This window comes from Malaclemys terrapin, chromosome 2 (assembly GCF_027887155.1).
Source record: "Malaclemys terrapin pileata isolate rMalTer1 chromosome 2, rMalTer1.hap1, whole genome shotgun sequence".
Taxonomy (NCBI): Eukaryota; Metazoa; Chordata; order Testudines; family Emydidae; genus Malaclemys; species Malaclemys terrapin.
In genome coordinates this window covers 27,076,981-27,093,758 of record NC_071506.1, presented here as the reverse complement: position 1 = coordinate 27,093,758, position 16,778 = coordinate 27,076,981, and the positions used below count along the sequence as shown (strand labels likewise).

Here is a 16,778-nt window from a genome sequence, read left to right as displayed (position 1 = left end):
CACTCCAGTTCTATTCCTGAATGAAAGCAGCACAGTAGCATACTGAAAACTATTATGTACTGTAGTGTGCTGCACAGAGCTATAGCTGACGAGTGCAATTTTTATGGCAGTTCCACTCCGGTAAGGTTTCATCTGAAATTCCTTATGACATGACAAAGGAAGTCACAGTTTGCTGGAGAGAAAAAATAAATAAATAAAAAGGTATGCTGTAACGGTTCTTTATGTCATAATGGATTTTACTATATCCTAGTTCTCTTTCTAGTCAGATGTATGTCTTTTTGGCAATAAATTCTAAAAATCCAAGAAGGTAAAAAGCTTATTTAACCATGAGTCTCCTTTCACCCACTAAAATAAATTCCACAGCTGCTACTTTCTTACTCTTTTGACTTTATTTTTTAAGTTCTTTCTCCACTGACAAGCAACTGCTGTTATACTAGATTTCTGAAACACAATTTTTTTAAAAAAATGCCAGTAGTTTAAATTTCATTTAGAGGTAAATTTCAAAGTTCTATATAGTTCAGGTCAGCCAACAGGTTGTTTTGGTTAATCAAGATATTCACATAAACAAGTTACTATTGTTTTCAGACATAAAACTCTGAGAAATTGCTAAAGAGTGCTAGAAAACTAAACAGGAAATTTAAAGTACTGAACAATTCATTTTAACTGCCCCTTAGCTAATGCAGTATTACAATGAATCTCTTATGAAAGTTCATATGACATTGCCATGAACACCAAATGAATCTGTAGCACCGGGACACTTAAGGTCTAATAAATCTTAGTTTCCATTGGTTTTAAAAATCACAGAAAACAATATTTTGAGTTCAGATTCTATATTTCATAACTACATTATCTATCTAACTGCTACCGCCTGGGACCTGCCATTTGTGAGAAATATTTTCCAGAATGTACTCATGTTCACTGAGTTGTAAAAACTCCTTTTTATATAATCCAAAAAAAGAACAAATTTCCACTATCAACTTGCTCTCTTTGCTGGATCTCCAGGACATTTTAGAGAAACCGCAAAAGCACAAAAGCATGAAAGCTAATTTATTAGCGCTATCTAGTGCTATAGTCAAGAACATGAAAATGATAATCTATTACAATAAACAAACAAAACAAAAAAAACCCACTTATTTCCAGGATATTATGCACAACAATAATAATGTGCACTTCAAAAGGAGCAATGTCAACTTAAAAAAAAAAAATCACATTTTGGTCTGATTTTGTTTTTCTGCTATTGTTACAAATACTGACAATTGCTACAAATTTCAGAGATTAGAGAAAAATATAGATTGTTCTGTAATTTTTTTCAGTTTGGTTATATTAATATCAAATGCATACTTTGTGTACAGTCTGTCACCTTTTCTCCTGACCCGTCATACAAATTGGATGCAAGCAGGATTCAATGGGACTCTGTGAGGGAATTAGGGTCTGCTCACATGGATCCAATTCCAGGGTCAGGGCTTTAGTCACTTTCCACTGTTGCTTGTATGAACTTTTCAAAGAGCAGTCGGAGAAATAAAATAAAATAAAATGTGATTTAGAGACCACAACAATTAGCAGGAAGGCTCAGCAGCAGGTGTAGTATGCAAATATTACTTTTTATCAACCCAATTTTGACACTGAGTAGGTTTAAAGTTAACAGTGTCTCTTTAAAGACGATAGGCCCAATTCTGCCAACACTAAGGACCAATCTTTAATTATGATCTCCTGGAGGACTGCTGTGTGCAGACAAGCCAAGGATGGGGCCTTGCACCGTAGCATTTAGTGGTATCAATGAGACTACTTACAATAGTAATCTTTGTAATAAACAGCAAGAATTTGCAAGATTCAGCCCTAAATGGTGGTGTTCACAGACTCTAATTTAATTAATGTAATGCCTTGCTTAGAGGGTCAGATTCAGTCATCACTGAAATCAACATAAGTTTTCCCACTAGTTTCTATGGGAGCGGAAGCAGGCCCATCATGAAAGAATTCATTTTATCCTTTGCACCAGTTAAACCCCTGCAGTTTTCTGACCAGAACAGGTTATACTCACTCTTATGAAATCATTCATTTACATTGAGAAAGTCAAACCAAAACAAACATCAAAATCATTACCCTTTTTGCTTTCTCATTAGCAGAGTTGGTGCTGTAAACAACTTAACAGCAATGATGCAAAATGGACTCTTGCCTAGATTTCTAAACTTTTCCAGAGCGCATAATACCCTGCATTTGATGACATCACAAAACTAACCACAAGTAAAAGTTGGCTTTCAACATGTTCTACTTTTTCCTTATTAGTCTCTGTGTCAGAATCAGAGTCAGAACGCTCCTTAAGTCACATTCAATACTGTAAACTTATTAAAGGCTCAGAAAGAACAATACAAACACTGGTGTTTTGTAAAAATTATGCAACACAGACTGATTTTAATGTACACATATTTTTAGAATGTATGTGTTGTGTGTTTATACAGATAGGACAGAGAGACACTAATACGAGAGACAGAGACGGAAATGGAGACGCATGGTAACAGAGACAGCAAGGGGTGAAAGAGAGAGCATACCTCAGAGTGATAAACCTCCTAGATAAAAATGGATAGTACATGATCATTTCTGACTGGACATAAATAAAGCATACTATATTGCACACTGGATCATCACTGAGCCTTACCTTACATTTTATTTTTTCTAAGAGATTTCTGAACTGTTCTTTGCACAAAAAGATAAGGCCATCACAGTCAGCACTCTCAACTGATACTAGAACTTTTTGTTCTCAGTATAGTTTGGCTGCTAGCTTAATCTGGAGAAAAAATATTCTATATCTCACTGATTATACACAGATGCACACAAATACATGCATGCACAAAAAGATACGGGTGCACACACCAAATGTCTGGATGTGTAGGAGTTGGGTGTTTGTTTGTAACAAGGTTCAGTACATTGCATGACTCAGACATATATTGTTGATACCTTTCATCTAACATTTTTTCCTCATGGCAGGAAATGTGATCTTAATGCTACAAAATTACTTAGGTTCCTACAGTATGCTCAACCATCATCTATGGGATTAAATTAATCCATTATGTTAAACTGCTTCATGACACATACAATATACAAACACAAATGATGTAAACTCCATATCAGTAAAAAGTGAAAAACGACTAATTAGATGGCATGAATTTTGACTCTGTGTAGGTCTCCATAGGAAAACTACTGTGCATATGGTATATGATTTAGATCCTGGATACCTAAGAGACCGCTTCTTTTCTTATGCACCACTGTGACCTCTGAAATTTTATGTGGTGCTTCTACTAACGCCCAAAGATCTGAACTTCTAGAATCTGGTGGCAAGATGTACTGAATGGAGGACCTTCAGCTCTGGAATTCACTTCTCTCATTTATCTAAGAGAGCCAAAGACTATGCAACGTTGTTGTAGCCATGTTGGTCCCAGGAGATTAAGAGACAAGGTGGGAGAGGTAATATCTTTTGTTGGACCAACTTCTGTAGGTGAGAGAGACAAACTTTTGATCTTACAAAGAGATCCTGTTCAGGTCAGAGATGGTTGCTCTTCAAAGGGTAAAGCTAATCTATTTCCGCAGGCTTTTGCCTGAGGAGGTTAGGACAGGTAACATTTGGTGTATTTTATTTATGTATTTGGTAGAGGGTAGGAGCACAAAAGTCTCTTTACATCTAACAATGGTCAGCATGTTATGCATTTGTTTCTAAATTATGTTACTGTAGCCAGAGAATGTCCAATTGATGTATTTAATTAAACCTCAAAATGAGAAAATAAATGGAAAAAACAAACTACTTTAAGAGATGCAGATTAAAAAGCTGAAAAGGAAAAATATCTTTTTTATTAACTGAATTAATGAAGCAACTTTTCATCTTCATATACGCTTGTGGAAGATCTTCAACAATCTATCTCTGCCTTATGGATTTATGCAGATACCAAATTATGGTGTTCTCTGAGATATGCTTCAGTATCATTATTATAAGCATTTTAAACAGCAGCACATTTTGGTGATATTGGGACTATTCTATCTAAGGAAAATTGCTTCAGTCTTACGAACACAACTTAAAAAAAAATGTAAAACAGTGTCTGTGCACAGCATTTTAAAATGGTATTTAAACACCAATGACTAATTCAATGTTTCTTCACAAGATCAATTAAACGTATTATTTTAAAAATAATGCTGGCAAAGATATTGACATTTCAAAGAGCGGTTTGCAAGGTGTGTGTGGGGGGGTGAGGGATGCACTTTTTTTATTTAAATTAATTGTTTGTAAAAGAAAATTCTGTAGCAGCCAAGCAGTGCATTTTCATTTCCAAGTTTAAATATGCATTTCAGACTTTGTAAAGTAGGTCGGGAATACCCAAAGGATACACATTTGAAAGCTACAGATAGCAGAGCACACTATTTTGGGCTTTGTATATATACACACACATACATTATATATAATATAGATGGATAGATCCAATGATTTAAACACATACATTACATCTATACTGTATGTTTCAAACATATTCAGATATTTACACTGTTAGATCACCTCTCATTTTAGAGCTACGCTGGTGCCAACTGCCAAAAAAAAGTACACAAATCAAAAATATGTTACCTCTGTTCAAACAATACTGCTGTTCGTTATATAATAGAAACTGTCATACTTAATCTCCGAGGAAACCAGAACTGGTAGATTCTTGGACCAGAGGTGGTTTAAAATGGTTTGAGGCAAAACTGAAGCATATAGTTCAAGTAAATCTTGTAGGGGAACATAAGCATAATTGATGAGTTTTTGCATCATCTTCCATAGATTTTTTTCAGCTACACTAGTAAACCAAAAATACCAGCAATAAAAAAAAATTGAGATACGAACTCACTATACTAAAATCCTTTTTTAAAAACACGCAATACTTTTACCATAATTTAGTTTTCCCCTACTTTGAAAGAGACAAATTGCAGCCTCACTAAACATAAGGGGACAAAAAACCCCTACAAACTTGTAATGATGCTTGAAATTTCAAAATAAACCAACATATACTAAAACTACAGGCTGACATTAAGAAACAAATGTCATGGAACTAAAGTTTTCCTTAGTAGTTTTCTTTCCTATCTAAATAATGCAGGCACAAAGATACAGACTGGACTGTTTTTCATTTACCACTTAGGTAAAGAAAAATGATAAGCAATTAGAAAAAAGTAACACTCTCTTATTTAAGGATCAGTTTGAAATTCAGATTTTAATTTGACAAAATACTATCTGAAAAACCAATACTCTCCGTAAGTAAATTTCACTTACTGGACAGAATCTATTTTACAATGCTAGAACTTCTTGAATTTGTAAGATTTCCAATAATGAAAAAGAATGTAAAATTATCTGATTTCATCTCAAATTCCATAAAATGTGCAGTAATCAATCACACACACAGAAAAGCCAATCTTGCAGCCCTTACTGAGGAGAAAGTCCCACAGACGTCTACGTGTGTTTTTCATGAGTGAGAACTGCAGGATCAGACCCAAAATGTGCTTACGAAGATGTAAACCTACTATAACAGATTGAATTTTAGATTAAATATTAAGATTGAGACAAGAAAGTCTGGGGTTTAAACCCCAGGGAGGATAGACATTTAAAGTGTTGCCACTGAATTATAGCTCGCCACCTTGGGTGGGGTACCCTGCTGCTGGGTGGAGTGTCTCCCCTAAAGGAAGGAAAAACTGGCACAAACTGACTTGGTCTTTGAAAGATTCACCTACTTGCCAATTTATGAAGTCGCACTGACGTCAACTTCGCCAAGGAGTCTGTTGCCTAACTCAGTCCTTTACCGTAGCAAGTTCTGCTTGTGTGCAAAAGCCCAGCAGGAGGTGGAAAGGTAATAAAGGAAATGTCAGAAAACTGTAAAATATCCGTAATCCCTTACAGGGTATTAAAAAAAGAGACCTATAGCTAGTAAAACCATTTTTTTCCTCTTGTTATCTTTTATATTTGTAAGGCATGAAGCTTTAAGTAAATAGTTACAGGTTACTAGAGATGATTACAAAAACACATATTTAAAAAATTTCATGATGGTTTTAAAATGGGTAGCGGGGAATGCTAAGTGAGATACTATACTCTCTTCCCTTCTGCAATGGGCAATTGTTATCATGCCAATCTGACCTTCGCTAGCAGGTGTAAAATGTTCCTTTACATTATTAAAATAAATATTCACTGATCTGTCACCACAGATGCGTTTAGCTTATTAATCCCATCTAAACCAAAACAAATCGCTTCTCCAAAAGAAAAAGAAAAGAAAAGGATAATGCATCTCAAAATGCCCATGGGAAAAGGGGGAAAAAATTAAGAAAACAGTTTAAGTTACCGTAACCTGAAATGCACCAGCCATCACAAAGAGCAATTGGAGAAATCCAGCAGAGCTCAGCAGGAAAGATTTTTAATAACAGATTGAAAAACAAGAATAAAAATAACTGCATCAACAGGGCCTTTCTTCCTCAGGCCACAAGCCCGTTTTTACTTGAATTTGAAAAAAAATGTCAGTTTGGCCACTAAAACCAATCCAGAACATTATTAAAAGTTAAAAGCTACCAATTACTTCTGTCTGTTCTTTTAAAGCAAAGTTTGGCATTACGTCAGTTGGTTTAAAGAAAACAAGAGAGAGAGAAAGAGAAGGAGAGAAAGTTTCCTGCTTGTATAAATTAAACCACCAGGGAAGGTGTCTAGCCACTTGTAAAGCATTTATTGCAGGTTTTTAAAGGGCTAGTAACATTTCGAAAAATAAATATTTTTTATTAAATAACTTTAGGAGAAAAACGATTGATCTGAGCTTTGAAAAAAAATATACTTACAATAAATCAGGTTTACATCAACAGCAGTTTAGGAATCAGAAAATGACTTTTAAGAAGGCTAAGCATGATTATTCAAAAGTTAGGGACAGATCATTTCGATTTAATTTTTCTACTCCTCCAACCTGAGCATGGAAAAGTTCTACAGAACTTAATGGGATGGTGCCCCGGGGAGATCTAGACCGAAATGTCCTATCGATATTATTTTTCAAAGCTACAGAATTTAAAAATAATATTTTTTCCTACAGGTTTCTTAATCATCCTATAGAGTTCTACAGCAGGGATATAATTCCCTACTAAACTCTAAAGGATAATGATAAAAAAACTGATAGAAAGATTACCATTTTCTATTCAATTTGATAGGTCTTTTCCATCAGTGATGTTATGATGTTTTAAGGAGAACTTTGAAGGCACCAGATCGATGGCACAGAAAATGTGTAAAGTAAAGACGGATATTAAACAAAATTTCATGCACACAACTCTGCCAGTTCACCTAAATGACAGTCTTCACATCCCTTGTGATACCAAACCAGGGCCTCCTCTAACTATGGCCTACACGTCATGTGGAATGGTGTTCAGTTCTGTGATGTGATAAAATTTCCACTAGGGACCGAGTTGAGACCAACGTATTTATTCCACCATTGCCCAACGTCTAATTTGAGCCTTGGTCTGCAGGGTTGAAAAGCTAGTGCACGATAGCATTTTTTTAAAACTGTCATTTCTTATGTTCTGGGCAATAATACGACTGGCTAGTAGTTCAATTCTGATGGCCCTTTAATGATTAGGCGCAAAGCAACATCAACAAATTAATGCTAAACACAATCTGAAAAGGGTTGTTACATGTTCTGCTCTTGTAAACATTTTATCATATAATTGTGTAATTCTACCTTAATCCGCTGTGTCATCTGATATCACTCAATACGTGTTTTTTAATTAGAAAAAATACAATGTAAAAAAACAGTGCTTATAAAGGTCTTTTGTTTCAAGTCTTTTTCTTCATACACTGACCTAAACTGAACATATCCTTACAATAATCAGAAAATATTCTCTTTGGGTGCAGGTTTATCTATCAAAAGTCAAATCATAACCTTACTGTCCCAAGACATGATATTGCTCAACAAAATAGTCATTCTCCTCCTTCTTTAAGACGATAGGAAAGGGCATGGTTATATATCTTAAGGATAGACAAAAATAGGAAGACCTAGACCAGATATGCAGTAATTAACGCCTCTAAAGGTCAACAGGCAGTGATATTTATACAACAGAGGGGTGCAGAATACGCAGGTTTTAGTATTAATCATCAATATTTCCTTGTTACCTGAGAACTTTACAAAGTCTCAAAAACGAAAAGACGAGCCTATGAAATGTTTGCTCTTTTACTTAACGCCTGTTGTACCTTCCTGGTTTTATCAATTACATTTTGACTTGTGAAGTGTAATATTTCTGACAGAAATGCCAGAGTTTGTAGTGGCCAAGACTGCCAAAAACAGATCCAGACTACCTCATGAGTTGTGTTGAGGAAACTAAATTAAGCAAGAGCAAACACCAATTGGAAAGTTGTCAGTTTACTGAATGAATGGCTTCATTTTACACACCAGTAGAATATCTTCATCGGAATATATTTCTGTTTGGGGCCAATACTTTTATTACAAGGTGGTAGTTTGTTTGAAACAGTATTAAAAATGCAATTTACTTCCATTTTACTTTCCACTAACAAAAAGGACTTAGATTCCCAACCTGTCTTGTTCAAAAATATTTAACCATAAACTTTCTCACAATATTATAGTTGGTGCTACTCACAAACCTTTATTAGCGAGATACTGCCATTGTGGCTACAATTAAGATCTGATCATATTTCCATTTAAATTATTATATTAAAAAATTGTCAGGAGTCTTATAAGTTAGACAGATATTCTATGCACACCATCAAACTTCAGAACAAAAGTCAGATAAAGAGCAATTTTTAAATATACTCAACCTATGTTTGTAATTAAAATTTACATTTTTTTAAAAAGTGTTCGCTATTTAAAAAAAAACTTTTTCACACTCCTGTAATTTAAAAAAAGTTTTCTTTTTTCCTTCAAAATAATTGCCCCATAAAGTACTATAGAAGTATAGAATTATGAGTATAGAATTATAATATATAAATATATTATTCTTCACACACACTCAGAGCACACATGGTAGAGGGCATGCTATGAAAGTTTATTAAGAATGATACATAAAATGTGTCAGAAAAAAAATCCTTTCTACAAGGATCCATGTAATCATATAGAATGTGCTCTGTTGATGGTAAATATGTAGGTTAGCTCAAAAAGGCTCTAAAAAAAGCCATTGAATAGTTTATACTATGAATACATTATAAAAAAAAAAAAGAAATCTTGGCTTAATTGTACAGTCATTACCAAGATTCAAGAAGCCTCAGATATCAGAGCTTGTCAATGACGGTTTAAATTTTATTTTATTAACATTACAATAAAGTAAAAAAATAAACTACACACGCGCATACAAAATGTCCAGATAATATGCAAAGTCTGAGTGAGAGCATCCTAAGCAAAAAATGCAAACTTAAAGCTGATGAAACTTTGTCCTGAGCACACTTCGTTGTGCGTCCCTATACACAAGTAGTTTCAAACGGAGTGAAATTATTCTATGCCATATAAACTCTGATTTTCAGGCACAACAGGATGGATTATGAACCAAATGTTCTTCTCATATCTGAATTTCCTCAATCATATAAATTTAAGGCAGAATCTTGTTGTCATATGTTTTAGAGGTTAGTTGTAAGATACTGGTACTCTAATGCAGTACAACATCGGTGATTATATGTGGCTTACTGAATGATCTATAGCTTATCAAAAATTACGTATATGTATCTTTATCTTTTAAAAATAAAAATAAGTCTTGTCTGCTTTTTTTTAAAAGGAAGACGTGTTCTCTTGTTTGGATTAATTATGTTATTAACAATCTTTCACTCAGTAGTTAAAAAAAATCTTTCAAAGTGTTGATATCATTTCCAGACAGCCTTGTCAGCATCACAATTTACAGGAAATAGTTGATGTTCTCAAACAAGCCCTGTATTTACTCATAGAGCTACAGTACTTCAAAAAAAATCCTCACTCTTTTGGAGTTTGTTTGTTGTTTTGGGTTTTTTTTTAAATGTCACTCTGGTGGAATATCTGAGAGAGCTCTCTAACCCAACGCACATATTGGTGAACATGAGGAAAACACTGACTGCAGCTCAGAAAGACGACTGTAACTTTTATTCTCATTTTGTCCACGTCAGGAACTGGCTCTTACCACTAACTTTCCTTTGCTGCCCCTTGCATTTTTAACTCTGGCAGTCTTTTCTAAATGATCAACTTTTCCTAAAACCAACAGCAAAGTAACATGATGCCACCAAGACTCATAGGTTTCTACGCAGCTGAAGAAGACAGCTAAAATGGCAAAGGGCTTGATTGCTCTCTATACTTTTAGTAAATGAAATGAAAACCAAGTTATTAACGTTTCTGTTTCAAGTAGCATCTACAATGTGCTGTGCTGTACGAACTGCAAAGATAGTTCAGAGTCCATGCCCCAAAGAGCTTACAGTCGTCATATTAAAAAAAAGTATTTTCCTCCCACACCCTCTCTTTGTCCCCTTGCATTTATCATTTCATTCTCCTACCAGACAGTGTATTTGCATTTGCGAAGGGAGAAGGGGATGGAATTAAGAGAAGTCTTCACTTTAACGCATGGTTTAGCCCCACATTTTTCAGTGCACCATGCCTTCAATGCACTTTGGAGATGTGACATTTGTGGGTGGAGAATGTCTGATCCTTTTTAAGTGAATGGGCCACTCTATTCCTTCAAAAATAGTGTATGAGAGTCCTGGAACATGAAAATTCATGTTATATGTAATAAAGAAAAATAAATAAAACATACCAAAATGTCAAACCAAGGAGCTACTTAATGAGCTGCTCAAGTCACAAAATAATTCTACACTGAAAAATAGCCCACAATGCTGCTGGAGTCCTGCAAGTTTGTGGGTCTTTCTGGAGAATCAATTCTGATTGCCAGGGTCCACTTTCCTTGGGTCCACTTCCCATGCCCAGTGATCACAGGCAGAGAAACTCAGAGAGAGAGAGAGTTTGTACAGCTCACCAAACACCACTGGGCCACCTTCCTGCACCCTGGAGCTTTTAAACAAGCCACACATTCCACACACACACACACATCTTTCCCCCCCACACAACACACACACCTACCCCATCATCACCCCCACACTTTCCTCTCCAGAACTATTAGGAAGTCTCTCCACATCCCCATTCATGCAGACATTAACAACAACAACAACGTCACACGGATCCCAAATGGAGAAAGCAAGGGAGAGGTTTAAAAGAAAAAAAAAAAGTGGGACACTAGACAAAGTTATGTCAACCCTGGCCAGAGCTTCGGCGTGGGGACTCAACTCTGAGAACACAACTTTGCCTTTAAGAGGAAAAAGTTTTACGTCTCTCTCTGTACTCTCCGATTTCCTTTTTTTAAAAAACACACACACACACACACACACACACACCAGCATGTCGCCTTTTCCCCTCGTGTGACCGGGAACGGAGCCCCCTCGGCTCATGCCCACACCCCCCAGCCTCCCCTGGTGGATCCCCAAGACAAATAAAAAAAAAAGTTTGCCCCAAACTTACTACTCTTCATGATGGTCTCTCTGTGCCCCGCTTGTCATGATTCCCATTAAAACTTCCAGCAGCAGCAGCAGCCAGCACTGTGCGACTGCGGCACATCGGATGCAAAATCGCTTTGCTCTTCTTCTACTTCCACCGCCCCTCCCGCCCCCTCCCCTCCAGAGCCCCGATGGTGGGGAACGAACAATCAGAGTGATAAGAAGTAGCTACACATACGGGAGGGGGCGAAGGGAGATAGCCCTGGAATTGCCCCCCTCCCCCCGCTTCTTCCTTGGGTAAATAGAAGGCGAGAGTCTTAAAACAGAGAAGGGGGTTGTTTGCCCTGCTCTCTTCGGTGGCTGAACTTGACCCTCCTCCTGACTCCAGAGGGGCTACTGCAGTTTTGAAGTCGCCAGTTTCCAGCGATCACACATGGCTTTGACCCTCCAAAGAAGGGAGAAAAAAATGCACCCAACCCCCCCCCCCCCCGCCTGTGAAATCCGAGAAGCCCCCGCTTCCCTCTGGTTTTTTAACCGCCCCCCCCCCCGTTTTGTATATGTGTGTGTGCAAAGAAACTCACTTTTAAATCCCCCACCCCCCCCCTTCCCATTGCACACACACAGCACTTAGCACAGAGCAACACACTTACTACATACGCAATATCAACAGACGGAGCAGGAAGAGCCACCCCCCCACCCCCATACACTTTTGTTGCTGATCTCCCCCACCCCTCGATCTGTTCTTCCCACCCACCCCCCGATCTCTCTTCCCCCACCACCACCCCCCTTACCTGTTGATTAATCGGCAATAATAATCTCAGCAGCCTGAAAGATGGTGGAGCTGTGGTTTGAGCCATGAACCGTCTTCTGTTGTTTGCAGAGTTGATCTTGGATTATTTGGGGGGAGTAAAAGGGGGAGAGAAAGAAAGAGAGGGGGGGGAGAGGATCTCCTGCCTTTCCCCCTCTCCCCCTTACCCCCCTTTTTATAGGGAGAGAGAGAGAGAAAGGGAAAGAGAGCAGGGACCTGGATGTGCCTGGTTTGTTTATAAAAGAGGAGAGAGAGAGAGAGAGAGAGAGAGAGGAGCCTAGGTCTAGTGGAACAACAAGCCCCCAAAGGAGGCGAGGAGGCGGCTTTAGATTGCAGGAAGATCAGCTCTTTATCAGAAATGTTATCGCTTGTCAGGACCTCAGTCTCCGAGCATTACGTCAGTTTCAAGACACCAACACTATTAATATCAAAGGAGCCTTAGCAGAGAAAAGCGCCACCCCAGACTGAGAGCCCTTAAAGAGACAGTACAGGCGTCCCCACAGTGCTGCTCTGATCTGCCTCCTCCTCAGCCAGGCAGCAGCAACCACTGGGGAATAGGCGGCTTTGGAATAGACCAAGTCATTCAAAACTTTTTTTTTTTTAAAGTAAATGAAATTAACCTTTATGCGGGATGCTCTAATGCCGGGAGCTTCACTGAGGAATGGACTCAGCCAGACAGATCACATCCTTGGGAAAGTTTGAGAGGGAAATAGGCTCTCTGGTCGTCCTGATTCTTAATAGTTGTTATTTATTAATAATTATTTGTTAATGCTGCTGGTCTTTTCTCAGCTTTTCTAAAACTGCACAAGATTTGTGCCCGAATGTGCTATGCAAAGGCATCTGTAGCTCTCAACGTTTTCCTTTCATTTAGATCCAGTACAAAGGGAGAGAAAAACAACTGGAACTTTTTCTAAGTTGGCGGGGGGAATAGTAGGAGGCATGATAGTGGAGTGCCCTGATCTGTGCAAAGGGCAACTCACTTAGTGGGATCAGTTTCTAACAACAGCCTTAATTAATATTATTAATTATTATTATTTTATTTGTATAGAACTGACAATACCACACTGTCCAAAGCACAAAATATATAGTCCATGCCCCCAAGATCTTACAATCTAAATAACACAAACACAAAGTAGGCAAGAATTACTGAGAAGTCTAGACTAGTTTATTATTATTACAATATTATATTATTTCTCAGTTTTCAAATTAATACAAACCATTATTGGTTCTCTGTGCTACCCGATACAGGACAATCCCAACCCTCTCTTCAGAAAGTTCTTCACACTTCTCTATGTCTATACAGAATCTTTTAAATTAAAAAGTCAGATTTTCCCCATACCACGAATTGCCAGAAGTCTGCATATGACTGTATGGAAGAAAAAAAAAGTCAAAGGAGAAGCAATGCATAAACGGTTCCTGTGAAAGGATTTTAAATCCCAAATAGAGTAGGCATTAAAAACTATGTAAACGTTTGTTGGGCATTTGGACACAATTTTCTGCAGTTAGGTGACTTTATGTGGCATGTTTTTCCTTCTATGCCAGTCATTTTCAACTAATTTCATACTAAAATATACACATTCTGGATTTTTGCAAATAACAATACATATAATTCATGTGAGAAAGTGAAAAAAAGAGTGATGTCGTTAAAATATTAGAGATTAAGTTATTTCCCACAAAATGTATTTCACATATCATCATATTTGCCTTAAGTTTTTCCTGAAAATAAAATTGTAAGTATAAAACAAAAAAAATTCAAAGATACAAACTGAGGTAAAATAAAAATCCTACTGTAAAGTGTATGCCATTTTCATCCACTTTTCTAGACTTATACATACTTCATTTATGTTTAGTATAATATAATGGCAGATTTGTAAAGTAATTGCTCATGTAAATCACCTAGTAACACATTTCCCCCTTAAGTTCTTCTGTAGGGTTGCCTAATAAGGCACTTTATGAATAGAAAAACAATAATTCATGTATAAGAGGTGAACTTGTCAGGCTGAAAAGGATAAGTAAAATATAGTTCCACGATGAAGCATCCTGTACCTCCCTGGAAAGAAGAGAACTGATATATTATGTGTGGGATTTACCATATCCCCATCAGCAGAAATTCATTTTGGAACAGTTATGTTTTTATACAGAATGCAAAGAAAAGTAATTCCAAAATCTTCAGTAAAATGTAAAGTCTGTTACTAATGACTACCTATGTACTTTAGTGCCAGAGCAATTTACTGTAGCATATCACTAATGTGCACAGTAAAAGTGCTTTCTGGAAAGGCAGATTTTCACTTTTTTTAAAAAAAGCTGCAAATGTAACTGCTGAACTTTAATCAAAGAGGCAAGGTATAGAATCATTTTCACAAACTTTTGCTCATTATGTACTATGCTGAGAAATAATTAATCCATTCAATCTAACCTAAATTTGTTCTCAGGTCTACATAATTTAGATTTTTTACTAAATTGACTAGTCTTTCTGATCTGACCTATCGGTCCAGTACATAAAAGGTTAAAACAAGCAGCTACTTGGCTGATAATTTGGCTAAACATCCTATAAGATGTGTTTCAATGGAAAATATTTAAACAAGGGTTATTTCCCTTTTGCTTCTCTGCCCTATTGTGGCTTATTCAATTAATGGCTTTTATTTTAAAAGGAGAAATGATAACACACCCGCACACACACGCACCCGCACGCACCCGCACGCACACACAACACCTTCAGTCCTATCCCTGCTCATAAAATATGTGAATGCAACTTTCCCTGACTTTAAACTACAAGAGATAAAACATTTAAAAGTTTGGTAACAATGAAAATACATGCTTCAACAAGTGCAAACCTTTAAGAATATATACACAGCTTTTTTCACCTGCAGAAAACCTCACTAGAAAAATAAGGATGTTCATTTTTAAATCACATGAAAAGATACAGAATGGCATGTAAACGTGTACTGTACTTTTAGAATGAAATAGTAAATGCACAGGTCATAAACTGCTAGCATAACAAATTGCTTTTTCATTATTTAAAACAGGAAGCTTTAGTGAAATACTGTATTGCACAGAAAAGTGCTACAGTATCTTGTAAAATAATGCTTGCATGAAACATTCTGCATTTCAAGTTAAAATAAAGCAGATCAAGATGTCAATATCAATCTGTTTATATTAACCGAGATCTGTAGAGAACTTAATAAAAGCAAAAATATTTTCATAAACTTTTTGAAGCAAATTATTTATTTATGAAATAATTTACAAAGAAAAATTTCACCTCATGCTTTAGATACATTGCATATGCTCATGATTGACACAATATGTTCAGGCTCAAAGGCCGTATAGCATTTTTTATCCTAGGAGGAATATTTCAAAACAACCAACTAATTCATGAGGTCATATAGTAATTGTTTGGCAGTTGTTTTTAATATAGAAAATAAGTTATGTATATTGTTTTCCTTCAAATATTTGTTGATATAATCCTTCGACATTGACATGGCACAAATTGCATTAGAAGAAACATTGAAAATTTATTTTCATTTATTATCTTCTGCTGTCAAGCATATGCAAAACCATTTAAAGCAACTATTATTTTGTGTTATTTGAAACCTACATTCTATGTGACAGTAGGTAGTTGTTGAAATAAAAAGTCTAGCTTTCTGTGACATATAAGAACTGAAGCAGAAATGAAGGAAAAATAGCAAAGCAAGAAAATTTAGAGAATGTGCTGTTGTCACATAAGAAGCACGAATAAAGTAATTTCTAAATAAACCTCCATTTTTTACACTCAAGCACATTCTCCACTGAGGGAAAATAGAAAAGCCAGTCACAGTAGCTTCTTGAAGGAAAAAAAAGTATAATAGTCATTATTTATCAAGATGACATAACATGCCATTTATTCCTTTAATAAATGTAATGCAGTTTTTCTTTTCTTGTAGTTTATTCTGTGTAGATACAAAGAGGGATTACCAGTTAAGCACAAGCATACTTGTTTTACAATTTCAGCCTTTTAGTGCATAACTTACTTACTTAAAATACGAGAGCCTATAATCACAATGATTCTACCTGATGGAACATGCATTTTAGAAATATAATCCAACTGTTTACCCTAACACGTCATAAATTGCAATTCTTTACAAAAATCTCAGAGATTGACATACATTGCTCTTAAATGCCTGCTGCTTTAGCACACATCATCAAGAAGGTATTTCTGTATTATTCTCCCTCTAGTTAGTAGTATATCACATGAATTCTAAAGACCATTCACTTTTACTGTCTTCAGTAATGAACATTTTGAGAAGCATTATCTTTGGAGTCTGGGGAACTTCAGTGAGAGTTTCTTGGGAATAAAAACACCGTAATTTACAGCATTTCTGCATACCTGCTTCATTTCTTTTCACAACTTTTGTTACATGGAATCCTAGCATCTCATCAGGGAAGTTCTGTCCTTTTTTTACATAGGTAATGAGCCAAGTTTCTAAACTTCCAGTTGTACACTAAAGCAAAGAC

General features: G+C 36.3%; 1 protein-coding gene across 6 annotated transcripts in view; it reads right to left on the bottom strand.

Moving 5' to 3' along the window:
* The window catches only part of TRPS1 (transcriptional repressor GATA binding 1), a 257,282-nt gene extending 244,580 nt beyond the window's left edge, over nucleotides 1–12,702 (bottom strand). For 3 of the 6 annotated variants that reach the window (XM_054019284.1, XM_054019286.1, XM_054019289.1), the window contains exon 1: nucleotides 12,271–12,702. Coding sequence is in view for 1 of the 6 variants with exons in the window: in XM_054019288.1 (XP_053875263.1) it covers nucleotides 11,505–11,514 (10 nt within the window). In the remaining 5 variants the exon portion in view is untranslated. Of the gene's footprint in view, nucleotides 1–6,341; nucleotides 6,391–11,504; nucleotides 11,685–12,270 lie in introns of those variants that run through there. The other 3 variants (XM_054019285.1, XM_054019288.1, XM_054019290.1) reach the window with 2 other exon arrangements.
* Between the last annotated feature and the right edge of the window lie 4,076 nt (nucleotides 12,703–16,778).